This window comes from Morchella importuna (assembly GCF_003444635.1).
Source record: "Morchella importuna strain M04M26 chromosome Unknown Morimp01GS018, whole genome shotgun sequence".
In the NCBI taxonomy this organism is placed as follows: domain Eukaryota; kingdom Fungi; phylum Ascomycota; class Pezizomycetes; order Pezizales; family Morchellaceae; genus Morchella; species Morchella importuna.
This window is the reverse complement of record NW_025763415.1, coordinates 636308-662944: the sequence shown is the minus strand read 5'-3', so window position 1 is coordinate 662944 and position 26637 is coordinate 636308. Positions and strand designations below refer to the sequence as shown.

The window sequence follows — 26637 nt, the reverse complement described above, 5'->3', positions numbered from 1 at the left end:
TGTTTGATAAGCCGTGACCAACTACCAGCCATCCGCGGTACTCTCGGGCGGGTGTATATAAAACGTCCCTTCGTTTTGGATCCGATTCTCTTCAATTCCCTTTCCTGTCGTCGTCCTCAGGGAATGAACTGGTATGTAAAATTATGTAACTTTTTGCACCCACACATTACATGTACATGTAGTTATAGTTAGATGTAACAACTCGAATTAATTAAGCCGTAGTGGTTAGGAACCATCATGTAGTAATGAGCGGTAGAATGGCTGCAGACTAGCTTGGCCTTTGAAGGATCAGGAGTGAGGAAGAGATCCGACCCGATTCGGAGTTCAGGTACACATACCGTTTTGGTGCCCCACTATCTTCATGAATGATAATTGTCTTGCAATTGATGATAGCCGATGGAGCTGCGAACTTGCCAAGGGTAGATAGACTACATGTAGATACCCCAAATTACTCTAGATCCGATGCGAGTCAGTTACCAAATCGAACAGCGTGGGGTCTAGTCTTGGCTCAGCCGCATCTTATTTCTACAACACCTAGCTCGCGTACAGCTCTCATCCTCCGCGAGAAACCTGCCTTTGACGCAATGCCTGTAACTGGGTATGTATATTTATCGCTCCCTTACATTGTGCGCCTAAACCTTCAGCTTCTAATACTCTTACAGTCTATACTTCATCTCCGAACCCACCAATCCCCCCGCGCTTCAAATCCTCACCGATCGGCTCTCCAAACGCCATCAACCCTTCCCCCTAGCCCGCTGGACCCTCGAGCACAAGCTGCTGCGCGAGAATCCACCCCCGGTACCCGCGACTCCGACTTCACCTACTACACCGCAGCCGACCCCGCAAGCCCCCCAACACAAGTTTATGCAATGGCTTGATCTCTCCTACCATCCGTTCATGCTCTTTGTACTCGCCGATAAACAGATGGTAACCAGCGAGCGTGAATTTGAACTCATCGTACGGTCCAAGATGGCACCAATGTGGACGCCAAGGCAAACGCTGAGAGCTTTGGGGCCGGGATATGAGGTGGATGATTTCCGGGTGAGGATTGCGGACCTGACGCAGGGAGATCAGATGAAGGGATGCATTGTCGAAGTCGAATATGGTCCTTGCTCGTACATAGAGCAGGGAGAGGCGATAATTAGGGATTTCGTGATGGGCCTGGATCCTCCCGAAGGCAAATTTACGTTTGCGCCAGCAGAGGGTTACGAGAAGGGAAAAGAGTGGACAGTGTTAGATACTGGGAGGCAGTATTGCGAGGTCCTGAGGTTTAGATAGGGTTTACGATGGTGCTTTTTGCGGGTGTCTTGGTGTTTTCTCTTACACGTTCTAGTATAATGATCAAAAAGAGGATCTTTGAAGCTACTTTCGAGATTTCTCTAATATAATTCAATTGTTCAAAAGCTCCAGGCTCGTTGGATTTTCCGTGTTACATTTTTTGTGTTTACCCTGGCAATCTGATCCGTCCATACCTTCGTTCGTATGTGGCTCTACCTATACTAGCAATTAACTATCTCCTGACATTATAATTAGCATTCAGAAACCATAGTAACTCAGATGTATATAGTATCAAATTACGATTCCTCATCCCGAGGGAAGCTTTCCGAGCCGACTAGTTGTTAGTTTTCGAGATATGAAATAATTTCCTATAATGCTTCTAGAATACGAATACGCTTATCATCCTCATAAGTGTTCTAGTGCCGGTATGAATTTATTGCACTATCGGCACATACGCAAATACTATTGGGATCGTCTCATGCCCTAGGATATAAATTATACGTTTGATCGACATATGATTGGGTGATCAGATGTATAGCTCCCGGAGATGTGCATATGCCCATGCAAGTATGGTACGATTCCAGAAATGAAGCCCGCAGACCTCAAGCTTAACATAGTCCGAGGTCGAACCAGACTTGATTGCTGCAAACAGGAATTGCCTGTTTTCTATCGTATGTAGCAACATGATACCTATAAACCCTAGCGATCTGCATTGGCATTTTATGACTCCACATTAGAAGCTTTCTTAAAAGGAAAGCTCGATCTTAGTCTAATAATTTGGTTAACTGTTGAGGATTCTCTTAAGCCGCTCACGGTGTTATCTCCGGATCTAATCAGATCATATCCCCAACGTTGTGACTGATCCCAACATTTAATCTGATAAGATTAACCGGACGCGTAAGAAGGAGCTCGAAACTCTTCCCAGGATGATGCCTGTCCGTGGGGTTTGGTTCTCAGATAAGGCACTGCCCCCACTACCGCTATAGGTATTTCACAGTCAATCACTCGGTCTCTGATATGATATTCAGGAATCCTGTTCGCCGGTCTGGCTTCAGTTGCGCAAGCCATGGAACTCGGTTAGCAATGGAGAATACTTGATTGGATACCCTTTGAAAGTAGTGAGAGCATGCGACCTTTGTGGTAGCCTAATAGCTACCGCCAAGCCCCTCGATCACTCAAAATGATGTCTTTCCTCAAGACATAAAATAGATCTAGCAGAAGGTCGGCCTCAGGAAGATGATGATATCAGGGTTAACGGCAGTGCTTAATAGCGTTTATTGGCTGTGAGGCTGCCCTGAGTCCTTGTATGTTTGCGCGTGAGTACATGACGTAAGCAGATAGTAGGGATAATAAGGTCACTAGACCAATCCGTGAGTCGTCTGGGAGGGCGCAGGTGCTAATTGCTTATTGCTTATCGATTACCTTCAATATCCTAGCTAGCATGCCATACATGAACCAGAGCAGCAGAGCTCCCCCATCCCATCTCACTCCACTCTGGCACTCTTCTCCCCCCCAATTTCTCCCCAGAAGCACCCATATCTTTCGACTCTTCGTACGAGAACGGGCGCAAAGCTACTTGAGTCGGCAGAAAAAGTAAAGAGTGAATATATCGAGCTCAGGCGTGGGGGGGAGAACATAGCGGTACGTTGTGACGACATACAGGTACAGATTTGTTGGGGCAGCTCAGTTTCAGAGAGGGCTTGGTTGTCGTGTTCGTTCTACTTGCCTGCCTGCCCCCCTTTTTCTCTTTTCCCGGGGCTTGCTTGCGGTTGCGGCTTTTTAGGCTTGGGTTGGCTGGAGCAGCACATAGAAAGGAAATACGACAAGTACACGTGGAATCTAGGGGGGTTTACATAAAGCACAGACAAGAGGACGGTCAGGAACGTTGGAAGGGGCCTTCTTTCTTATCTATTCAACTATTCCCTTCTTCTCCTTCTTCGCTTCAACCTACTGCTCAATCCATAAATCTTTTCTTTTTTAAAGCTCCTGATCAAAGACGAAGCTTAACTTCATTATCGCTTAATCAACCAACGGTCGGCGAATAGAATAGTGTAAATCGAGATGCAGCCATCGGTGTTTTCGACACAAGGAGCGGGGGCAGCGAGATCTGCAACTGGGGGAAGCTTTTCGAGAGCTCGAAGTGCACCGGTGAACAATGGAGGTTAGTTTTCTACAGTTTTTTTTCCTGCTCGCGCTTTATCTCTTTAACGGGCTTCATTTAAAAAATTTAAAGAAATAATTGGTATCTGCTTAATTGTAGATTACTCAACTGTTTTCGTCTAAGTGATTGTCGATAAGCTAAGCTAACTAATTACTGTCTGCGCGTAGCTGAATCCGATTCTTGGATTGAAGTAGCTTCGCACCCTAGCGATAGCCAATATACATCGTCCTCCGACGACCATATCATAACCGCAGGCCTTCGCATCTCGCAGACTCGTCGGCGACGCAGAGGAACAGCTAGACCAACTGCACGTTCCCAAGAGGTGCCTGTATTTGAACCAGAACAGTCGTCAGGAGAGGACGATGATGAGAGCGAAGGTGAAGATATGGGGACAATGATCCACTCAATGACTATGAGCTCTGACGACTATTCCTCTCCCGAGGACGACGACGACGATGAGAGTGATGATGAAGCTTCAGCTTCAGACTCCAACGCAAGACTACGAACAGGTTTTCCGTCCTCAGTACCGCCGCAGCGCCCGGGCCCGCCATATAGGCGTGCCCAAACCACACCATCGGCATCCACAGGTTATAATGGCCAAAACCGTAGTCATGCTTATGGGTTCAACTCGTTCGCACCAAATCATGCGGCTGACCACGACGCAGCTCTAAGGGCTTCATTGTCAACACTTTTGAGTTGTGCAGCGGCAGCAAGGGGACTTCCAAAGTCAAGTCAAATATTGCCAGCAAGCCAGTCCCCACAACAAGGTGGTAGGGTAGCAGTTGATAATCTGACGCTTGTGAGGGAAAGTGGTGAACCTAGTAACTCAACCACGAAACCCCGAAGTCTTTCAATTACATCCACATCAACAGCTCCTGCATCACGCTCACAATCATCTGAGAGCCTTGCCATGAAAGATACTAAGAAGTTGAAAGGGAAATCATCATCTTCAAAATCAAAGCGAAGATCACGTTCTCGGACACGAGAAACCAGCAACGAGAATGAAGTCATGAGTTTATCAAACTTCTCGTATATGACTCTAGCTATCTCGGCCGGCGCAATAATTGTCTTGAGCGCCATTACTTTCTCTGCTGGGTATGCTCTGGGCAAGGAAGTCGGGAAGGGGGAAGGCGGGTTACTTAGTAGTGTCGGTAGCGTCAGCCGGAGGGAGGGCGGAAAGGCGGCGTTGAAGACAACGAGTAAAGGGATTGGGATGACAAAGTTTACCAGCGTTACCGCATTTTAGGGATGTGATTTTGCATACAATCAACACTCTCAACATTTCGTGGATCCGGGCCACTTCTGTTAAGAATTTGTTTGAAGATCTGTTCTGGCGGAATTAAGCGGAATTTACTGCGATCGTTATTGGACCGGAGTGAGGATCGGTTGGTTGGTTGGATATCTTTTCTTTGTCTGTATAATCATGGTTTATACTCTTGCTTGCACTGGACGGGTTTGTTTTGCTTGGATTCCGCGGAATTCTTTCAGGGTGTTTCAAATAATACTGTACTGTACCTAAATATCTGTCATGTCCTTATGAGGTTGGAAGCTATTTACTTATGATGACGCTTATGAAGTCTTTTTTTTTTTACCTGTTTATTTTTAGGTTTGATATTGGGTTGAGCATTACGTATTTATCATAGGATGTATTCTTTTTTTTTCTTTTTCATTTCTGGGTAGGTCGGCTTCGGGATCGTGGACATCACTTGGCTTAATTTACAATATATATTTTATGTTTTTTTCCTTCTTTTTTCACGATGGCTGATTTAAGTTGGTATGAGCCTTTGCGAAAAGACTCTGGCTCATTTTTCCGGTAACCTGATTCCCCAATCGGTCAATCAGGTAGTTAGGATTTTGAGTTGAAGTCTTTTCCCAAAGGCTCAAGCGAAACAAACCTTAACTAAGTCTAACTCTAAAGGAATAAACATAATAAACGTACACTACTAGTATGGGAAAGTGCCTCAAGACTTGGCAGGGTTTTGGTTGAATTTCCTGCCAAGGACTTGAACTCTTGTACTTCAGTAACACCTAGGCCTGGTTACTAGCTCCAAAAAGCTCACGGAAATACAACCAATTAAGTTCCCACGACCTTGCTCTAAATGGAATACGCTTTGATACCTTCGACGGATATATACCAGGTCTTCATTTATCTACTATTGCCGGGCGGTAACGGCAGTTGTACCACCAAACTAATACTTATTGGGATTCTGGGGGATACCTACATGTACCGGGGGTCAACCATAAATACCGAGAATCTGATAAGATAAACACACCTATTTCACAGCAAGATTCCCTTATCAGATTCTTCGTATTTACCCTCAACGCCCGGTACATTGATCTATGAGTCTAACAAGATACATGTATTTGAGGCACTCTAATCATCATCATGCGGTGAGAATGAGCATCCCGGACAAATCACTATGCAGCAGCAGACCCAAATCAGGGTAGTAGATACTAGAGTAGATACACGTACGTACTCTATTTGCAGTGCGTCACGTACAATCACTCGAGGAGGGGGAAGCTGTCCAATTACAGATAACTTAGACGGGTAAAGTTGCAGATGTCTGCATAATCTGGGGCACAAGACAGGGGTAATAAGTATGCCAAGAAATGTGTTTATTGGCTGGTTGGACTACAATAAGAGCAAGTGGTATCAAACGGCTTCGCACAGTTCTTGAGGCAGATTTCGAATTTGGCTAAATCAATGCGGGGACTAATATATTTTGCAGAATAGAGTAGGTACAATACATAACACCCAGTGGATCAATCAACTACTATCGCAGAGCCCTTCGATGGTATGGGCAGGGAGACCTGGTTTCCGCCTTCCAGTTCGTGATAAATGATAGTTTGTTCATTGCCTTGAATTTCGATACACGGCTGTACCTGTGGTTCAATAGGAGGCTCAAGTGCACCTGGGTTCGCTAGTAGTAGGCCGCGTCTTAGACCCTTTTGCCGTAGAAAGAAGGCCGGGGTGATTATTATTCCGAGTATGATCAATCCTCCTATACAAGGGCCAACTATAATACCAACGCCCAGTACTCTGTACGCATCAATCGGCTTCGTGTCCATAATGATAGACCCTGATGTTGGTAGGTTGGAGAGTTCGGGAGAATCAGTAGTCGAACTAAATGTGCCGGCTGAATTTGTAGATGTTATTGTCCATGTAACTGTAAATGGATCATCTGTCGGGGTGATAGTTATGATTATAACTGTTTCAAAAGTTGATGTAATTGAAGCCGAAGTTTCGCATGTAAACCAGGAGGTATATCCCGATTGAACGAACAAACTACAACGAGTGAAATTCTTATCTACACTTTATGTGTGTCAGTATATATGTATATTATATACTCACACGGTGCACTATAGCTATAAGGTCTAATATATATAGCTACATGTAGCGATAAAAGGTTTCCAGTAGATGAAAACTCACCAACTAAAGTATTTCATTGTCGAACTCGAGGTTCTAATGTAACGCCGAGAATCAGACATCCAGCTTGAACAACCTTGGCCAATTGCCGGCACTCGACGGCCCGGACTAAAGATGAATCAGTATACATGTACTCATATGAACATACTGGTGCATCGCGCTTGCTGCGTATACATCTGAGGGGCTCGAACCCAGTAAAACAACCCAGAATTGTAGAATAAGGGGTAATATCAATACCACAGTACCCATCGCTCATTTGACACGCCCCTAGAGTCAGTTCTAGATTTTAATAAAGTGAAAAATGATGTTCTCATAGAAGCTTACATCCTTGCTCTTGGTCACAACACTGATTCCTAGGAACAAGGCCATTCAGCCCACATAATACCTGGTCAGATGATAATTCTTCGGTTTGTCTATTCACAAGTGGTGCAGGGGTTATCATCGATGGTGTTGAGTAGCAACTGATCCCAAACACGTAGTAAAGGCCGAGAATAAAACGTCTACTCTGAAGAAACATATTGAATTGGTGGGGTGTTCTGCTGGAAATGTATTGAAGACTGGGTTTAAACCGTGGACAGCGATAGGCGGAGGCTAACGATGATAAACCTCGAAACTCTGGAAACAGGGGCCACTATGTACTTAAGGTGAGCGAAACGTAATTTTCCAGATCAAAAATCGACAAACATCTATTCCAGGTAATTATTTCCTTTGTGCACCTCTCGTAGCTGGTATATCGGAAAGTTGCTTCAGGTTTGTGTAAAACACCACCCTACCTTCCGGGTTCTTGGGGATAATTTAATTTAGCAAATTATAGAATATTACTCGATAATGATCTGTGAGTATAATGAATTGTTCGATTAATTTACTTAGTATGCGGAGGATATGTGCATTATTGCTGAAGAGAATGAGATGAATATGTTTTTGATTTTATTGACAGACAGAGAGGTCCATATGAATACATAGTCGATAGGACAGAGTGTGTACTTACACATAAATTCATTTCGCTTTAGTAAACGCTAAACCTAGCCATCACCCCGGACCTCTACGCCTGCAGGGACAGTTAATAACCACCTAAAGCCAGTTAGTTTTGTTTCTTTCTGCCAGCTGGCTTGAGCTTTGCAGTTTGGGAGTTTTAGGACCGAATGTCAAGATATTTCGTTTCAACTTCGTCTCTACCGAACGTACCCATTTGGATGGGCATCAGCGGCCAACGATGACCCTCTTGAGGTTTTTCCCATCACCAAAGATCACTCGATTACATATAACCAGCATACAAGGAGGAAAGGGTGCCGCTGCTTTGATAATAGAAGAATCATGTTATGATTAAGTTTACATAGGTCATCGGTCAGAAGTAAAGTATATAACATGTGGCCCAATCGGCCGTCCCCACCATTTACAAGAAAGTGGCCGGCTCAAGATTTGTAGTATTCTATGCAAAATTTCTATAATTACATAATTGGTATATAAATCCACCCTACCCTCCATCCTATCCTATTAATAAAATCCATATATATTTTAATCAATTAGTCAAACTTGTCCGCAAACACATTCTCCCAATACTCAACCAGGTCCCTAACCACCAGTTTTCGCCTGGCCCTCGGAAAGGTCATTGCACCTATCACTTCAACATCACAGGCCTCGATTCACGAACCCCCGCCATAAAGCTCTTCGTCATCACCAGCTGCAGAGTCTTCCCACTCTCCAGTAGCCGGGCCAGTGTCGCTGCCAAGATCAAGCTGGAGACGTGCGCGAAGACCTGAGTCTGCAAGGGGTTGCCCAGATCTGTCGAGTAAGAGAGCTTTGCCGTTGTCGTAGACTGGCATTTCATCCACGCTCATTTCAATCGCCTTGCTTTTCACTTTGTTTTGGGACTTCTTTTTGCTTTCGTCGTCTTCAGCCTTTTCGAACTGTTCGCGCACGCGTTGGTAATGCTCGAGTTCTTTGGCACTATTGTTTTATTTCAATTAGTATCGCTCAAAAAGGATTCTTTCCAGATGGCGGAGGTAATACCTAACACTCCCCACGAGTTCGTTCTTCGCCTCTTCAAAGTCGCCCTCTTCGACAAGCACAGTAGTATCTTCTTCAGTTGCAACGTGGTCAAAAAAGTAGGCCGTGCTCATACTCTCACCACTCTGACTATTGAGGATTCTAATTTTTTCATCTACTCTTCCGGCTTGACGAGTGATCGCTTTCAGCATTGCGTCAGAACACAGCGCGTACAAGTCTGCACCGGTATACGTAAATGGTAAAGTCTCCGCTATTCTTCTCAGCGAAAGCGTAGGGTGAAGCGCGAACCTATCCACAGGTCAATAACAGATACCAAGTGTCAGAGAATTTGTGTCCGTACTTCCTTGTCAGCGCCTCCAAGATGGTCAGTTGCTTATCATGTGTATCACTGACACCCAAGTATAACATCTTGTCGAATCTTCCCGGCCTAAGTAGTGCTGCATCCAATAAATCGGGCCTGTTGGTCGCTCCAATCACGAAAACACCACCACTTCCCTCAGCACCTTCACTCATACCATCCAGCTCTGCCAACAGCTGGGACACAATACGATCCATAACACCGCCAGAATCACCCTGGTTACCCCTCTTGGGCGCGACTGAATCCAACTCATCGAAAAATACCACGCAAGGTCTTGCGTCACGTGCACGTTGGAAGACACGGCGTACATTGGCCTCGGACTCTCCGATGTACATGTTCAGCAATTCGGCCCCTTAACGGAGAAGAAATTGAGTGAGAACTCCGTTGCAATTGCTTTAGCAAGGAGGGTCTTTCCTGTTCCCGGCGGCCCATAGAAGAGAATACCGGAGCGCTTCTTCATACCCTTCGCAAAGAGCTCTGGCCGCTCGAGTGGTAGCTGAATAGTCTCCATAACGGCGCTCTTAACGTTAGCAAGTCCTCCAACGTCGTCCCAAGACACGTTAGGGATCTTTGGAGCGCCAATAGAATCAGCGAAATTACGGCGCGCAGCTTCGACTGCGACTTCGAAATCGCATTTGAGGATGCTAGTTGCTTCATCGCCTCCAGCGATCTCGAGATCTTGGATCGTAATTATCCCCTCGACAGATCCCGTGTTCTTTATTCTTGCGCGGCATTTCTTTGCTAATTTTGAGACTCGCTCACCGCTAGCTGCGACAGCTCGCTCGACGACGTCGACTAAATCGCCGGCTACTAAAGCTGCAGTCTTGACTGCGACACCACTAAGCTCAACCTCTTTCCCAAGTCTAACTCTTCGCTCATCGACAATTGCCTCCAAGAGCCCTGCTCTCTCCTTTTCATCAGGTGCACCAACGTCCATCTCATGCGTGAAAACATTGCGTACGTTGTCAGACAGCTTGTCCACTTCTGTGGTAGTCGCAACAACAATCCTGAACTGGCCGACGATATCCTTCAAGACCTCGCCCATTTTCGCCGCAGTAAGGGCCTCAATATGGGACAAGAGTAAAATACAGCTCTCTTTTCCACACGTTAGAGCTCGATCCACTCTTGCCCTAAGGAATCCCTCTGTTTTAACATCCCCCGAACCGCCGTCTGAAATGATGTCGTACGCATCAATATGGAAAACATGAACTCCCACGTCCGATGCCGCCCTCATTGCAATCGTCCTCTTACCGATTGCTCTTTGTGTACTTGTGAGTAGAATTGCAATAGGCTGCAACCCCAGCTGTATGGCCCTTGGAGATGTGGCTGCAGATACCAGCTCCCTTAACCGCCGCTGCGTCTGATTAATATAGCGGTTTGGGAAAACCAATGCAGAGGGCTTGTTTTGTTCAATAGCCAACCTAACTGGTGGCGGCGACAACCTAAGGTAATACTCCCATGTCGAGGACATTGTAGGTGGAATCTTCCGCTTCTCTGAGCCAGCTTGCACCATACGCGTAGTTGCCGGGTCGACAAACACTACACCACCCCATGCACTCTCTTCTGCTGCTTCTTTTCGGTCTGTACCTCGGCGGCCAATCGGACTTCGGTCGCCCGGGTTATCGTCGGAGGTAGAGACAATATTGCCGACTTTGAACCAAGCGACACAGGTCTTCTTACCGCCTTTACCTTCTTCAACGTTACCAGTGAGAAGTTCTTCCGTGATGCCGTCTTCACCGCTATCTCCGTAGAGACTTCTAGCTAGGACTTCGTCAATTCCGACACCAATGACGTCGCCTTTCTTCACGATTCGCCGGCAGGACTCAAAGTAGGACTTTAGTTGAAGTAGGAGCGAAGGTTGAAGTGCCCGGTCTGTTGAGGTAGGTGATGCGATGCGTAGTAGTGTGACCTCCTTGGCCGGAGGAGGAGAAGTAGGGCCCGGATCACGTAGAGACTTGGTGGGCATCTCAAATGGTGATAATACAACCTCCGGAGCCATTGATACTGAAGGGGAGATGTTTGCAAGGAGGATAGGCGAAAGGTAGACGACACTAACTTCCTTTTTTAGCTCACTCTCCATCTCTTTTCCTTTCTCACTACGCCTTTTCTTCTTCTTTTCGTTGGTTGAAGAGCTTTCCCAACCCTCAGGAAGCGAGTAGATCTTTACCGGGCGTCCAAGTTCTGCGTCGTCGCTCCGCATTGAGGAATTATCACGCTGATTCCGCGAGACCGGCCTACTTCCGTTTACAACTCTCCCTGTAGGAACTGCTAGCCCACGCCCCCGTGCTACCGCTTCGGCGGCAGTCCTGATTGACGTTGCAGCAGTGCCCTCTACAGGTGGTGATGGAATTGATATCCTAACCCAGTCACCAGAGAAGCAGCCCAACTTTGCCAAATCTCCTACTTTTACAAAAACTCGTGCTTCATCATCATCGTAGTCCTTTGGTTTGGGGAATAGAAGCCCCGACGGTATCGGGGTTGTGAGCGACTGGGTCTTAAATTCCTTCCCTTGTCCGCCCGAGCTCGACTGTAAACTCGAGTTTGGAGAAATGGACCCATTGCGCATGTATGGCGTCGAGTTCATACTCGAGTAAGAGATGGGCCCCGGACTGGGCAAAGACAAGAATGTGGAAAACTCTAAGTCGCCTTCGTCCTCGTCACCTAAATCTTCACCTTCAGAGCCCCCATCATGCTCGCGTCCACCACCTAAAACTGTAATCCCATCGACCGCAGCTCGTTGTTTTCTCTGCATACTCTCTCTCTCTTTCAAAATTACTATTTTCGTCTCCTTCAATATCAACCCCTGCTCCACTGGCTCACAGATTTCAATCTTTGCTTGGCCTCTCTCAATCCTTCCATGTGCATACCGCAACGGTAGCTCGTCTCCTGCGCGGACAATTTTCTGCGTCGCCAGTGCCTCCTTAACACGGTCTTCGAGGTCTTGGTCGTACTGCGAGGTCATATTGGCCGGAACGCGGACGTTCACGATCACGGTTTCTATGCCTACAGGGACTACATCCATTACGAGCACCCCGAGGGCTTTCGCGCCCTTTTCACCAGCTGCGGAAAGCTGTGGGGGAAGAGTCATAGTATTAGGGAGCATGATTGTTGAGGGCGCGAGGCGCATAAATTGCGAGCTATCGGGAAGGAAGGTCACGGGGAAGATAGACCATTTTTTGGAAGCTGCTTCGCGCGCTGAGCTGAGAGGTGTTACGGCGATGTGGAGGGTCGGGGGTATTGGTTCTTCTTCGGGCTCCTCTGTATAGCTGTTAGAACTTATTCACGATTCGTTCTGGAGCTCCTAGAGGAAAACAAGTAACAGTTGATAGCTTACCATCATCAATCATGATTGTTTCCCCATTGATAATCTCAGGATGTTGCTCGGGCTTCTTAGGCTCCTGCTTGATGAACCCAAACACATCTCTCCAGATATCCTCAGAGACATATCCGACATCGCCACGGAGCTCATCAACCACCAGTCGCGCCACGATCGGTGATCTATTTTTTCGCTTCTTGCGGAGTGGTTGACGCGGTGGAGCTTGTTGTTTCGGTGTTGAAGCTGAAGCTGAAGAAGCCATTGCGGCCATGGCAGCCATGGCAGCTGGGTGGAGAGCTGGTGCCATTTTTTCTGTAGGTGGATTTTGTTTCTGGAGGAGCTGGAAGTGTAGTGGAATAAGAAACCGGGGGTTACCGCGGGATCGACAGGGTGAGGTTGGGGTTTGGGAGAGGTACCGAGGCCTCGGGAGTGTTGTGGGGGATAGGTGCCCGGCCCGTGATCGTGGAAGGGGTATGTTGTTTTGGCTTGGCGGGCTGAGCGCCGGTTCCCTGGCCAACAGGAGGTGCGCGGCGAGTGATTGGCTGTGGCCGGAGCACAGCTTAGGCAGCAGTCTAAGAAGACCTAGACTCATATATCAAGTTGAATACATGTACCTACATAGCTACTATCTTACGCACTTAATAAACTTACCTCTTGGAATGATTTGAATTAGCCGATAACGAAAAATGGTCTCCTGTAATCTAGGATCGGATCATCCCCTGCCGTTTCAGTGTTCTATGAGGAAAATGAGTACTAGGACTACAGTTGAGTCTAGGGCTTGGCCGGAGTAGGCGGCTCCTGATACTGATCTACATTCTTTATGACTGAGTGTTAAGAATGACAAAAGTTCATCACCAGTTCATGGTGGTCATTCATGACCATGCGTTCAAGTTTGTTTAAACTTCCCCTAAATCTTGACATGGCAAATTGTTTGCTGATATCAAATGGTAATTCCTTCTGCAAACGCTATAAAAATTAAAACCACGAAACACACCGACACATGATAAAACTGCACGTTCCCGTACCCGGGCTCAGATACAAGTTATCGCATGATTGTACCACCTGTCAATTTCTTTGCCTAAACTTAGTTTATAAATGTTCTACGTGGAACCTTAATTATTGCTTCTTTTTTTTGTCTAACAACACATAAAGTAACCTCAATAAATTGAATAGGTCTTCACGATGTCTTTCCTACAAATTCCAAGTAATTGCGATATCTACATCGAGCTCTCTGTATTCTTCATCATTACCCTCTTTTTTATCTACGCGCACTTGAGAACCAATCGTCGACCCGCTCCTGCTCCGGACCACCGTACCCCTCGAGAAATCGGTGCGTCTCTTAAAGACACCTATGACTTCATCCGTCACATACGGCGCGCCCAACTTGCTACCCAGTACAAGATCTGGCTAGACAAAGCCTTCACTCAGATTGAATCCGAACTTTTAGCACATCTCAAAAGGCTACAGAATCCCATAATATCTCCGTATCTTCCTATCCCAGATCCATACATAGATATTTTCACAGGCCTGTTCCCTAAAGAGCTGGAAGATTATGAGATTGACTGCCTTCAGAGGCTCAAAAGTCTGCTAATAGAGACATATGAACTCGAGGGTTCGTTTGTGACGTGGGGGCAAGATCTCCCCGAGCGGGCTTTTAAATTGAGTGTTAAGACTTCGAATCAAGAGGAAGTCATGTGGGTTAGTTGGTATTACCCATCACTTTTACGAACATTTTTACTAAAGTCAGGCTTAGGAACACGACAAGCATCTTGCCGAACTCTTTGAGGACTTCCATGATCACTCCACAGCCGCGGGTGAGTATATCTATGATGCAACCACATGTGCCGACACATACGTTGGAAGCGACTCCGGCCCCAGTTCCAGTTCCAGCGTCGATCGATACAGCCAGTATGAAGATGTATCATGTATGTGCACTCGTACACCAACTGTTTATAAGGCAGTTCTTCCTCTCATGCAAGGCAAAGGGGCGCGTGTGTGTCGATAGAATTTAGTGATGCAAACAATACGCCGATTTTAATAGATGAGTTGAGAGGTTTCGATAGGCGGGCAGGGAAGTTCAAATTTGATGCTACTTGGAGTTTTTTTCTATGTTATGAATTCTATATCTTATGGGGTCGCTATAAACTCTTCGAGGTTCAATTAATTAAATCTTGAACGAACGCCACAAATATTTATGGCGCGGTGGCGCGTGGCGTCGAGTGATATTATATGATACGCACTGTGATTACCTAGACTTTACTATTCTCGCGTATTGTCCTGGTTTTGGGCGAAATTTATCTTCATAATTTGATCATAGTATAATGGGTGTGAGGTATATCGAGGGTGTAGATGCGAAAGAAGTCTTTATATACTCGATCAAGAGCGAGCTGTAAACGGGGCAGTCCTAGTAAGGCAACTCTTTCAGCTATAAGCTCTATTTTGGAGTGAACGGTCTTGCTGGAATCGTTACCTGTGTATTTCATATTGAGAGCAGCGGATCAAGATGATTAATGAATTTGTTTTGGCCCGATCCACCCACCAAGGAAGACTATTTTCTTCAAATGCTCAAGCTGAGGATATTATACAATACTGTGTTGTATGAGATTAGTAACTTCTCTATTCTCAATACTAAATTACTTGGAAAGCCCAAAAAGTAGAGGTTATGTTAACCTTGAAATTACAACAAAGAATGTTTGATAATAGCCATGTAAGATCGTAGAGTACAGAATGGTGAATTATTTTTCTTTGAGTTCAAGCATGATTACTACCGAATACGTCAACATGCCGCTTAATTATAACAGTACTATATTGTCTATGTAGTCTCTGGCCTGCGCAGTTTACTAACTTAGAAGAACTGCGTAATAAGAACACATTATTTCTTCTCCTCCTCTGTCCCCCTCGAGCAACGTATACCAAAACTTCTTCGATAATTCTTCTTCTATACAGGCAAATCCAGTCTTCTCATCGAAGTATTACTCATATACTCTCCACCACTATCAAACCATTTCCTGAGAAGATATCTGTAAAAGTACTTAGCTTCTACGATACTCTTTCTTCCTCTATCCAGAGCCTTCCAGTTAATCCCTCGAAGCTCTCATATTCATCATCAAAACATCTCCACCATTAAACCAAGCTCAATCGAATCCTTCATCATGGGTTGTTGCGATTTAAAGTGTATCACTCTGGATTGCTGTGGTGGTGCTGGCCCATCAACTGCCCGTCACAGGCCGGAAACACCACCCCCACCCCCTCCACCGTCACCACCTCCTGACTCGCCGCCACCCCCTCCTCCTCCAAAATATCCTCCAGGAACCCCTCTAAGTCATACTTCGCTCCCGAGCGACCCTAAGAACGCCCCGATTGACCGTATTATCAAGGAAGTGGGGTCGGTGGCCAGCTTGGTCGTTCATCTGCAAACATTTCTCATTCAGTTAGAAATTGACGCTGAGTCCCTAGTCATGACTGTCTCCGACTTGGATGACTTGTACGTGCAGCTCCAGACTTTTCAGCGGTTCGAAGTCGATGCATTATGCCGCCGTTTGATTGATGCCTACAAAGACTTGGAGGACCTGGCCGTCAAAGGAAAATGTCCAGGGCAGCGGGTTTTGGATCTTGTGTGCCTGATGACCAGGATCAAGCAGGACTTGATTGAAATCAACCTGGGGGTATGGGAGCTAAAGAAAAAGATAATCAATATGCTTATCTTGAACAGCGACTTGAGCAGGCTGAATGTCGATGCGATTGCCCAAGAATTTGACTCCGAGCCCCCACCATACCCGGGCAACCAGCTTGATTCCGATGAATCCCAGGAGCTGCTTTTCGATCCCAAGACCGACGATTATCTATACGCGTCTGACAATGGTGGTATCACACACGGGCTGGAAATTCGTGTGGATGCGAATGTTGAGGAAAGAGGGTTAGGGGCGAGTGAAGAAATGGAAGGAGTTAAAAGCTCTTCGGTTGAGGACGAGGAAAGAAGGCGTCAGGAGAGAGAGGATAGTGATCTAGCCGAGGCCATACGCTTGTCACTACTCTAGATAATCATGGGATCCGATGGCAGTGATATATACGCCTGGTGATGTGTGGGGTTTGGTCGGTGTGACCGGTTGTTTCTATTTCCTTCTGGGGCTTCTACCATAATCAAAAGTATCTATGGAATGTTGTGATTGGCTTTTTATCACCTTTTCTCTCTCTGATCTGTCAATTGTATGTTTTTCTCATCACTTGTGAAGTAAATAATACTTTTGCTCTATTTTCTCGTTAATAGTACTGACTACGAGTACTAAATGTAATTCGTTGCATGCAATTACACAAGCTTGGCATGAGCGAGTGATTAAGCGTGACTGGTTCCTTTTTGGCTGTTGCGATAAATATAAACAATTTAAGTACATGTAGTTAGTATAATTGATCAAAAAGAAAAGTGCAATGGCGACAGTATAAAATCAAGCCCGCCGATTCATGTTGCACTTTTATGAGGAGATCTACTTTTTTTTTTTGTGAATGCATGTCTTACAGCGGTTACACGGAGGTTCCCCCATCTGAAGCACTCAACGCGTGGTCGACTGTTCCTTGCACAAAAACGCGAGACCCAAACCCAAAGATCCTCGCGTCGACGACATCTTCAACGTCATCGGATCAATGTTCAGAAAACCCCACATCACCGCCCTGCCCCGCCCCCTACCGGAGGACGAGTCTCCATCTTCGCCAGTACCAGTGCCAGTTCCGCAGACAAATGCTGTCGCCAATAGTGGCCAAATACCGATAACCTCCTCGCCACCTTCACCGAAGAGGCAAAAGATAGCACCAGAACCGACACGAACCCCGGCGAAGACTCCTGGAAAGACGACGGGGAAACCGAAGCAATCGTTGTTGACGCCTTATGCAGTCGGGAATGGGAAGAAGATGGCATTCAAACCGGCGACGTCTACGGGAAAGTCAGGGGTGAAGAAGAGTGGGAATACCTCCATTTTAAGTTTCTTCAAGCCCGCTACACCAACGGCAGACGTGAAGACTCCGGCAAAGGGCTTAGTGAAAGGCATCAAGGCGGCAATTGTAGTGAAGGGTGAGCAGAATGACGACCTGTTCATTCGGCACGGAGGCTACGAGCTCGACCTTTCAGAGCCCGAGGATGAAGATGATGGCGATGATAGTGCTTGGTCGGTAGAGCGTACTCTGGCGGGGGAGCTTCAATTGGCGAAAGGAGATGACGATTTGTACTCCTCGCCAGTGAGAGTAAAGCATAGCCGACCTTGGCCACCCTCTGCCGACAATAAGGAAGACGATGAGCTTGATGTGGCCATGATGGACGAAATCGAATCGACCGCGCCCCCGACAGACACATTGCCCGGAAATCCTCTGTCAGCCGGTGCAGAGACTCTAGACAGTAAGGCGCCGGGATCTCCGCCAAAATTCAATCCAGAAAGCCTGAAACTCGATGGTTCGAGATCTTTTCTATTTTCAAAGAAAGGGTCTACAACCACCCCCTTTAAGAAATTGAAGCAAACAAGACCAGGAAGCTCTTCCGGCTCAAGTACAGAGGAAGTCGGGTCAAACGGCCAAGAAGATGGGGACACAGCGTTGATTGACGAGGGGGCAGACAGGAGTATTGGAGAGTTCGCTTCGAAAAGGGCCGAAGATCGGAAATCTGAGAAAATTCCATCTAAAAGAACTCGAGAACAAGCATTCATGGAAGAAACGACAGAGACTACAGAAGTACCGAGCGATAGCCCTATGAAGGAAGGCGTTGAGGATGGTTCACCTTCGGAAGTTGAGGCAAAACTAGAAGACTGCAATGTCACCCCTAAAGCCCGCAAAAGAGAAGGCAGTGCATTTGAAGAGGAGGAATATGAAGATATTGATGATTTCTCTGAAGAACCGAACTTCGAGGAACAAGAAGCTTTCAGATTTGATCCTGCCTCTCGTGCAGAGGCTGGTTACGAAGACTTTGACGGCGACCTCGAATACTTTGAGAGCCTTCCCAAAGCCGACGAGATTGAAGACAGCACTCCCAGTGGGGCAGTTAAATGCCCCATCTGCGCAATAAATATCGGAGCCTTGCTCGAAAATGACAAAAACGACCACGTCAATCACTGTCTTGATGGTACCCCAATCCCACTCCCCACTCCCCCGTCTAAACAGATTATATCCCCCAGACCTGGTGCCACGAATTTGATCTCCCCGTTCTTCGGCCGCGCGCCAGTGATCACTCCGTCATCCTCCTCTAAACCGTCTGCGTTCACGAAACTAATGTCAACCAATAGCGAAAGCCAAGCGTGGGCTTCTGCTGCAAAAGCAGAGGTAGATTCTCGGGGCAAGAAGGCTGCAGACCGCACATGCCCATTTTATAAAATTCTTTTCAATGGGCCGGTCACTGTCGATGCTTTCCGCTACGGCGCAGTTCCCGGCTGCCAGGCCTACTTTCTTTCTCATTTTCATAGCGATCATTATATTGGACTTAGCTCAAAGTGGTCTCACGGACCTATCTACTGTTCTCGTGTCACGGCAAATCTAGTAAGGAGTAAGCTGGGCGTGGACCCGAAATACGTGCGCGAGCTTCCGTGGGAGGAGTGGACAGACTTTGGAGTAGAAGGAATCAGAGTTAGAGGATTAGATGCGAATCATTGTCCGGGGAGTATGCTATTCTTATTTGAAGAGACGAAGAAGGGAGGGAAACGAATACTACATTGTGGTGATTTCCGGGCAAGCCCGGAACACCTGAGACATCCGCTCCTAACACCCGGGGAAGAGGGACTAAAGGGCCAGAAAATAGATTTGGTATACCTCGATACAACTTATCTAAACCCCAAATATGCATTCCCAGCGCAGAACGGTGTTATCGAAGCCTGTGCGACCATGTGTGTGAAACTACAGAAAGAAGCAGAAACTGGAGTCGAAGAACCCATAACTGGGAAGAATTCCACCATGGGAAGCTTCATGACCGGCGCCAACCACGCACCGAGCAAGAAAAAGGGCCGTCTCTTAATCATAGTCGGTACATACAGCATCGGAAAAGAGCGCATCTGCCTCGGAATTGCCAAAGCCCTCGGCACCAAAATCTTTGCTCCACCCAACAAACTTAAGATCTGCCGCCAGCTCGAAGACCCCATCCTTGATAACCTCCTCACAAGTAATCCCCATGAAGCACAAGTCCACATGACCCCACTCATGGACATCCAGATCGAGACCCTCCAGGAGTATCTCAACACGTTTAAACCCCATTTTGACCGCATTGTTGGCTTTCGGCCCTCGGGGTGGAACTATAGACCCCCCAACTCCCGCCTCACAGACTCACCGGCCGTCAATACGGTGCTGTATGGCGCGGCGTGGAGAAGCGAGTATAGCACGGAGGAGATGACGCCGATGAGAGGGTCTGGGAGGGAGGTCAAATGCTTTGGCGTACCGTATAGTGAACATAGCAGCTTTAGGGAGCTGTCTATGTTTATCTGTGGGCTGAACGTGGTAAAGGTAATCCCGACGGTCAATATAGGGAGCGCGAAGCGGAGGGACGAAATGAAGGTTTGGATACAAAAGTGGGAAGTGGAGAAGAGGAAGAATGGGCTGTTTGGTGTTGGCGGCGGGAAGGGGAAGTGGTGAGGTTGGGTTTTTTGCCTTTTGTGACTGCGGGGCGTTTGGATTTATTCTTATCACGGAATGGCATTTTTCTTTATTTTACCTGTCATGTGAATGAGTATATCCTGCGGTGGGCCGGGCCTGATTTTTTGTTAATATTTTTAGGGAGTGTAGTATCTTTTGGGGGGCCTAGTTATCACAGTTTTACGACTTAAGCATTGGCGAATTCCGAGTGATTTTCTGTGACGGCACCATAACTGCTGAGTATAAATGTCACCGAAGGGAAGGGGATATATTATCTGGAAGCGGTAATGTATCGAGGGAACTAGAATATAGTTGGGGATTACTTGCGGATATCCTGGCTGCAAAGTCCATGAAAGGTACCCTCACCCCGACCCGGCCCCCAGTCGGAGCAAGAGTAAAAGCACATAGCAGCTCGAGCTCGAGAACAGACCCGTATTCTCAACTGTAACCTTTCTGGTCCGGTTAGGTGGATTATAAGGGGTTTGAGGGGTTTCGTCATGAGAACAGTTGATTTAGGTTGAAGTACCATACAATAGATAAGACGTGGAACGGTGGTTGGGAAAGCAATGACAGTGCTTTAGTAAAGCAAAATAGCTAGAACCGTCACGCCAACCCATACTTCCTTCACGACAATCAGCACCCAACGTCTTACCCATTGCCATTGGTACTTCACAATGCGATGAAAGCATTCTATACCTTCATACGTACTTGCATTCCAGAAAACCAAAGGTAAGTGCTTCCACCTAAACATCCCCCCAAGCAGCCCAACCCAACGCCCCATGATAGCGATAACACCCTCCAAAATCCAAAATCCAACGTAATACCCTTAATCCCCCTTAATATCTACTCCTCCCCGCACCCCTAGGTGGGGTTCATGCGCGGTGAAACTACTACATACCCGAGGTAGATACCGTAGATCCACAGTTACATTCCAGTTCTCTAGATACCCGGTAAACTACATTATATAACGCTCTCTCCATCGCGAGGCCTTGCTGACATGAAATCTTCCTGGTCGATATATGGAGCTGTTGGCTTGGATTGGGTGGGTTGGAATAGCCTTGCAGGAACCTGAGGCGGAGGCAGGTTTTGCCTTATATCTGATTGATAATCTGCGCGCGTGGATAGCATCGACGGCGGTAATGAGTCAGGAAGGAAAACTGGTTTTGAGGTCGGGATCGAGGTCGGTTTGCCACCTGCGAATTATTAGTGGTATGTATTTGGTTTTTCCTAAATATCATTGCTAGAGATATTTTTACGGTTAAGGATCAGAAAGAGGCCCTATGTACGTGCATTTTATTGTCATGGAAAACTCCACTACTAGGTGCTTGTAGGTCCTGGCCATAAATATTGGTTAACAGAGAACAGTGCGCCGAGTGGGTACGTGGGTTTATATCAAAGTTTCAAAACTAGGGCACTCTGGTGGGTAACAAAAATAAGCATATGTATGCATCCCCATCGTGGTACAAGCACGAGAACCGGGCAGTGGGGGTTTGACATAATCAGATCAAATATCCAAGTATCGAAGTTTTAGAGAGAGCAGCCTCCCCACACCCCGATCACGACTATCCTTCTATGCTGCCGCTACCTTATGTATCTAAACTATATAGTCTTCCTCGTCGTCACCAGGAACGTCTCCTATTGGTTACAGCGCACTACATGTATTTCTAATATTGATTGCATATCATGATTCGACAAAGAACTACTCCCGAGATGGAAGGGAACTGGCATTAAAAGGCGTGTAGCTATTTCAATTGATGGATATAAAAGAACAAACTCTGACAGAACTACAGCTACATTTTTATATATGAAGGTTGAATTTCCCTGATACCATTTTATCATGAACTACATGTACATACTAACGCTACTCATTGAATGACTTAAAGTGCATACTAGAGCTAATATATCACAGATTACATATAAGGAAAGATGGAGATGAGGTTTAGTGCATGCCTGTACGTTTAGATGACCCAATAATCCAGAATGACAGCAATAATCTAAGAAATTACTATCGCAGTACCGCCCGCACCTCATTTCCTCAGTACATTTGGGCGGCCGAAGGCCGCACTCCGCTTGTATGTATGTAGGCAACCTCCATTTGATGTCCAACCTCACACAACTGAGCCGTTGATACATCGTGTATTAATTATATGCATGTTGCCCTACTCTTAGACACCACTGTAAAAACTTTTATGAGTAAGATGAACCCCGTCTGCAAATGGCCACGATACCACCACGGGACAGGAGTACAGTCAGTAATGAAGCCAAAGTGAAATTAAAGTGCATTTTGAAACGCCTCCCAGCCGGCGGTTACTTCCTATCGTGTTCACCGGAGCGGCGGCGGCCTGTAATATATCCTAATGAAATGATCAAAGAGTTTTTTCACATTAAGGACACTTGTATGTGCATGCAGCGTAGGTGGTACTATTCTTATTCTTCATGTACGTAGAGCATCGTCAAGTGTTTTTTTTTTTTTGCAAGCTGATGAGATACAACCAATATCCAATGCCCATCACGAACATCAAAAAAATTGCACTATATGTATGTAAGCCCCTACGTAGTGTACTCTAATGCTCGGGTATTTTACCAGTCGGAGTTCTCCAAGAAAAAGCAGACAAAGAAATCTTCTTCTGCAGTCAGCTGTCAATCCCCATAGGCGATTTCTTATGTTTCAGTGTCAAGTAAAACATGTTCAGCCCCAGGATACTGTACAGTAGAACAATGTTGTGCGACTCGACACGCTTTGTTCAGACGACGGATCACAAAATCGCGCGGAGCTTTGTATAATTATCTATGTAATCTCGCCCTTCACATGTTTATTTGGCCGGCTATGGGTCGATATCTTCGGGCCTTGGATACCTATGTTAATGGGTCTTTTTTGTATGGGACCCTATGATTTCATAGACACGGGACAATTGTTCAGGAAATAGATCTACTACTCTAGGTAGAGTAGGTACTCTAGTTGACACATCCATGCAGACCATGCCTCAAGAGGTCTCGGTCCGACCAGCATCACAGCTTGCATAAGAGGGACCGGAGAGATACCACTCTTGGACGGCTTGCTTACTGTACTTCTACAGTGAGAGATAGAATTATTGTAGAAACAGGGGTCTAAAAACAGGGTTTCTATGGCTGGGCAAGCCAATAGGATTTCTCCCATATTTCTACAATAACCTTACCGCAAGCTGTATGTACCTACAGTCAACTCCATCCACCTCACAGCACCCTACTCTAGTCCGGCTCCGTGAGCTAGTAGGCAACTTTTACTCGGCAGTACACCTAACCCTCACTCTGTGAACCTCTTTTGCTGTGAACCTCTTTTGCTGTGAACCTCTTTTGCTGTGAAGTCACCTTCTGTGACCACTCCGATACATATTCTGGTGTCTCCACAGTCTATAGGTAGCTAGATTTTCTAAATATCACCACACCGTTGTGGGCCTAATATGTCTCCCTTTTTTTCTATGACGAACGAGGGGATATACGGTTAATCGCCCATCTCCCAAATCCCTTAGTGCGTTTTCAGGACCGGGCACTAAAGGAAGGTTATCCCTCAAAGAGGTATTTTACTGGCTAGTAAACCTAACCCTCACTCCGCGAACCTGTTTTGGTGTGAGGTCACCGTTTGACTTCTTCTGGCGATTCTAGGGACTGGAAACCACGCCGTCGTGGGCCTAATATGCCTCCATCTGCAGAACACACGAAGGGATAACTAATTGCTCCATCGGCCTGAAATACTCAACACGCCCGGAGACTCGGCGAATCAGCTACCCGCCGCCCAGAGATTCGGCGACTCGGCTGCCCGTCGCCCGGAGTCTGCCCGCCGCCCGTTTTATGCACTGCGAGTAGAGTAGGTCAAGCTGGTGCCGCGATTCCGACGATATATGCAAAGGTGGGTGAGGGATTGAGATTGAGGCCCTGTAGATGTCCTAATATAGACGGTATCGGGTTTGTGGGAATTCGATAGGGACTTGGATACGGCATTTCATGCCCACCCCCTGGCCGCTATGGCCTGTGACGATCATGGTGCCAGCTGGAGGTTTGGACCGGGAAAATGAAGTCTGAAACGGAAAGAGTCAGTGACGGATGGAATGAATTAAGCATTGTGCTTGATGGAATCAAGCATTATGCTTTGCCCTTCTTGCGTACTCTACTTGTATTTTTATCTGTGCCCCCCACGCGCGCCGCGTAGCACTGGTCCTTGTGTAACCTCAAATAGTAGTAGAGCAACCAAGGATTGAATTGATTGTCGTCGACTACGTACTAACGGCCACGACGGCAATGTATATACGTACATGTATATAATGATTATTCATGATAGTGAAGCGAAAGTCGGGAATACATTGATTTGTCGCATGAGTGATCAGTTCTAGAAATATCTTAATTCCATGACTCTATACATGCAAGGGGTGGTGGGGTTCTACTTATAAGCAGTGCACATGCCCGTATTGATCATGAATAAAGAAAAAGAAAAAAACAAAAAGGAAAAGTGAGGGCATCGAGAAAAAAAGTATATAGAGTCCCAGGCATCCACAACACTGAAGTCTTAGCTTTACCACCCACCTCTCACACACAACAACCACCACCCCTCCTCAATCCATCATTCACATCAAGGCCATGGCGGATCTACCCCCACTCAGCATCAAATCGTTGGCTGTGGGGCTCCTCATCCTCTATTTTGTCCGCAAGCTTATCCTATTCGTATATCGCTCCTACACCAATTACCGCTTCGCCACCGCCAACAAATGCCTTCCTGCCGCGAGGTTCCCTTCCCCTTGGATCGGCATCCCGAACTGGTGGAGTATCGTCAAGGCCGCTCGCACCTCTGAGCACGTCGCCCTCATCTGCAACCGCTACAAGCAGTACGGAAATACCATCACTGGATATATGCTCGGCGCAACACACATCGCTACCTGCGAGCCCGAGAACATCAAAACAATTCTTGCAACCAACTTCAAGGACTGGGGCCTAGGTTCTGCCCGCTACAACAGTTTCTATCCTCTCCTGGGCCCCGGGATCTTCACGAGCGATGGCCCGGCATGGGAGCACTCAAGGGCCCTGCTGAGGCCTCAGTTCTCGAGAGATCAGGTCAGTGATATCGAGAGTCTTGATATCCATGTTAACCGCCTCATGGGATGGATCGATAAGTCTGCTGGGAAGATTGTGGACCTACAGCCGCTATTCTTTAGATTTACACTTGACTCTGCGACAGAATTTCTATTAGGGGAGAGTGTGAACACACTATTGGAGGAGGACGATGGAAAACGTGCAAACGGTCAAATGAACTTTGGACAAGCATTTGATACTGCACAGAAGTATTTGATGGTTCGTATGAGGGCTAGAGGGCTGTATTGGTTGGTCAACCCCAAGGAGTTTAAGGCGGCAAACAAGATCTGTCATGATCTCGTGGACCGGTTTGTGTATGCTGCGTTGGGCAAGAAGAACTCGATGAAATCAGAGCCGCAACCGGAGAAGAAGAAGTATGTATTCCTTGACTCGCTCGTGGAGCAGAACGAGGACGTAGAGTATCTACGATATCAGCTGTTGCACATCCTACTAGCAGGAAGGGACACTACCGCGTCCCTACTCGGCGCATGCTTTGTCCTTCTATCCCGACACCCCCAAGTCTACGCAAAGCTACGGACCGAAATCCTCAACTCTATTGGCGACGGAAAAGACGGCAGAATCCCATCCTTCGCCGAGATCAAAGACATCACCTATCTCCGCTATGTTCTGAACGAAAGTGAGTCCCCCACGTCTTTCGCGGGCCTCCAACAGTACTGACAAAATGATAGCTCTCCGCTTGTATCCATCTGTCCCACTCAATGGCCGTACCTCAGTCAGGAACACTATTCTCCCCAAAGGCGGCGGGCCGGACGGACAGTCCCCCGTCTTCGTACCCAAGGGCCAGCGATGCGACTACTCCGTCCGTGCCATGCATCTCCGCGAGGATCTCTACGGACCCGATGCGGCCAAATTCCGCCCGGAACGGTGGGCGGAGGGCGCTGGCAAGGGCTGGGACTACCTTCCATTCAACGGCGGGCCGAGAATCTGCTTGGGACGTAAGTAGTACCGTGATGTGCTGTGGGTTGGGAGATATATGCTAACACACGGGTTGTAGAGCAATATGCGCTGACCGAGGCATCGTATACCGTGCTGAGGATCCTGCAGAAGTATGAGAGCATTGAGCCGGCTGATGATTTGCCGTATGAGAAGGTGCCGCTGGTATCGTCGCTGACGACGGCGCCGGCGTTGGCGACAGTTAGGTTGCAGAAGGCTGCGTAGTGGGGTGCGGGTTTCCTTTGGGTGATTTCATGAGATGTGTTCCTGTCGCTATATATATATATTTTTTTTGTGTGTGTGTGTATGTTTCAATTGTAATGAACTTAAGTTTCACTCGTTTAGTAACAAGTCTTATTGCATTATCGCCTTCTAGTGCCTGTTGTAGAGTATAAGTGGAAATATAAAGACGTTGTACCCAGGGTGTCGGAAAATGATGCGCA

At 46.9% G+C, this 26637-nt stretch overlaps 7 protein-coding genes across 7 annotated transcripts; 6 read left to right on the top strand and 1 right to left on the bottom strand.

The window, feature by feature from the left end:
* Positions 1-584: 584 nt before the first annotated feature.
* On the top strand, positions 585-1278 carry LAJ45_06338 (uncharacterized protein; the record flags this gene model as incomplete). Its single annotated transcript, XM_046115902.1, has 2 exons — positions 585-598; positions 663-1278. 2 exons carry the CDS (start codon positions 585-587, stop codon positions 1276-1278), a joined length of 630 nt encoding a protein of 209 aa, XP_045971011.1.
* Positions 1279-3339: 2061 nt separating this feature from the next.
* Positions 3340-4685, top strand: LAJ45_06337 (uncharacterized protein; the record flags this gene model as incomplete). The annotated part of the gene is made up of 2 exons (XM_046115901.1): positions 3340-3439; positions 3607-4685. 2 exons carry the CDS (start codon positions 3340-3342, stop codon positions 4683-4685), a joined length of 1179 nt encoding a protein of 392 aa, XP_045971010.1.
* A 3824-nt stretch (positions 4686-8509) lies between these two features.
* On the bottom strand, positions 8510-12854 carry LAJ45_06336 (uncharacterized protein; the record flags this gene model as incomplete). The annotated part of the gene is made up of 5 exons (XM_046115900.1): positions 8510-8813; positions 8877-9161; positions 9214-9583; positions 9676-12489; positions 12566-12854. The coding sequence occupies 5 exons, from the start codon at positions 12852-12854 to the stop codon at positions 8510-8512; spliced, it is 4062 nt and encodes a 1353-aa protein (XP_045971009.1).
* A 2845-nt stretch (positions 12855-15699) lies between these two features.
* LAJ45_06335 (uncharacterized protein) lies at positions 15700-16584 on the top strand (the record flags this gene model as incomplete). The annotated part of the gene is made up of 1 exon (XM_046115899.1): positions 15700-16584. One exon carries the CDS (start codon positions 15700-15702, stop codon positions 16582-16584), a length of 885 nt encoding a protein of 294 aa, XP_045971008.1.
* A 601-nt stretch (positions 16585-17185) lies between these two features.
* On the top strand, positions 17186-20140 carry LAJ45_06334 (uncharacterized protein; the record flags this gene model as incomplete). The annotated part of the gene is made up of 3 exons (XM_046115898.1): positions 17186-18647; positions 18808-18844; positions 19006-20140. The coding sequence occupies 3 exons, from the start codon at positions 17186-17188 to the stop codon at positions 20138-20140; spliced, it is 2634 nt and encodes an 877-aa protein (XP_045971007.1).
* Positions 20141-21159: 1019 nt separating this feature from the next.
* Positions 21160-21671, top strand: LAJ45_06333 (uncharacterized protein; the record flags this gene model as incomplete). Its single annotated transcript, XM_046115897.1, has 4 exons — positions 21160-21349; positions 21506-21513; positions 21578-21582; positions 21644-21671. 4 exons carry the CDS (start codon positions 21160-21162, stop codon positions 21669-21671), a joined length of 231 nt encoding a protein of 76 aa, XP_045971006.1.
* A 3080-nt stretch (positions 21672-24751) lies between these two features.
* Positions 24752-26419, top strand: LAJ45_06332 (uncharacterized protein; the record flags this gene model as incomplete). Its single annotated transcript, XM_046115896.1, has 3 exons — positions 24752-25877; positions 25930-26196; positions 26256-26419. 3 exons carry the CDS (start codon positions 24752-24754, stop codon positions 26417-26419), a joined length of 1557 nt encoding a protein of 518 aa, XP_045971005.1.
* Between the last annotated feature and the right edge of the window lie 218 nt (positions 26420-26637).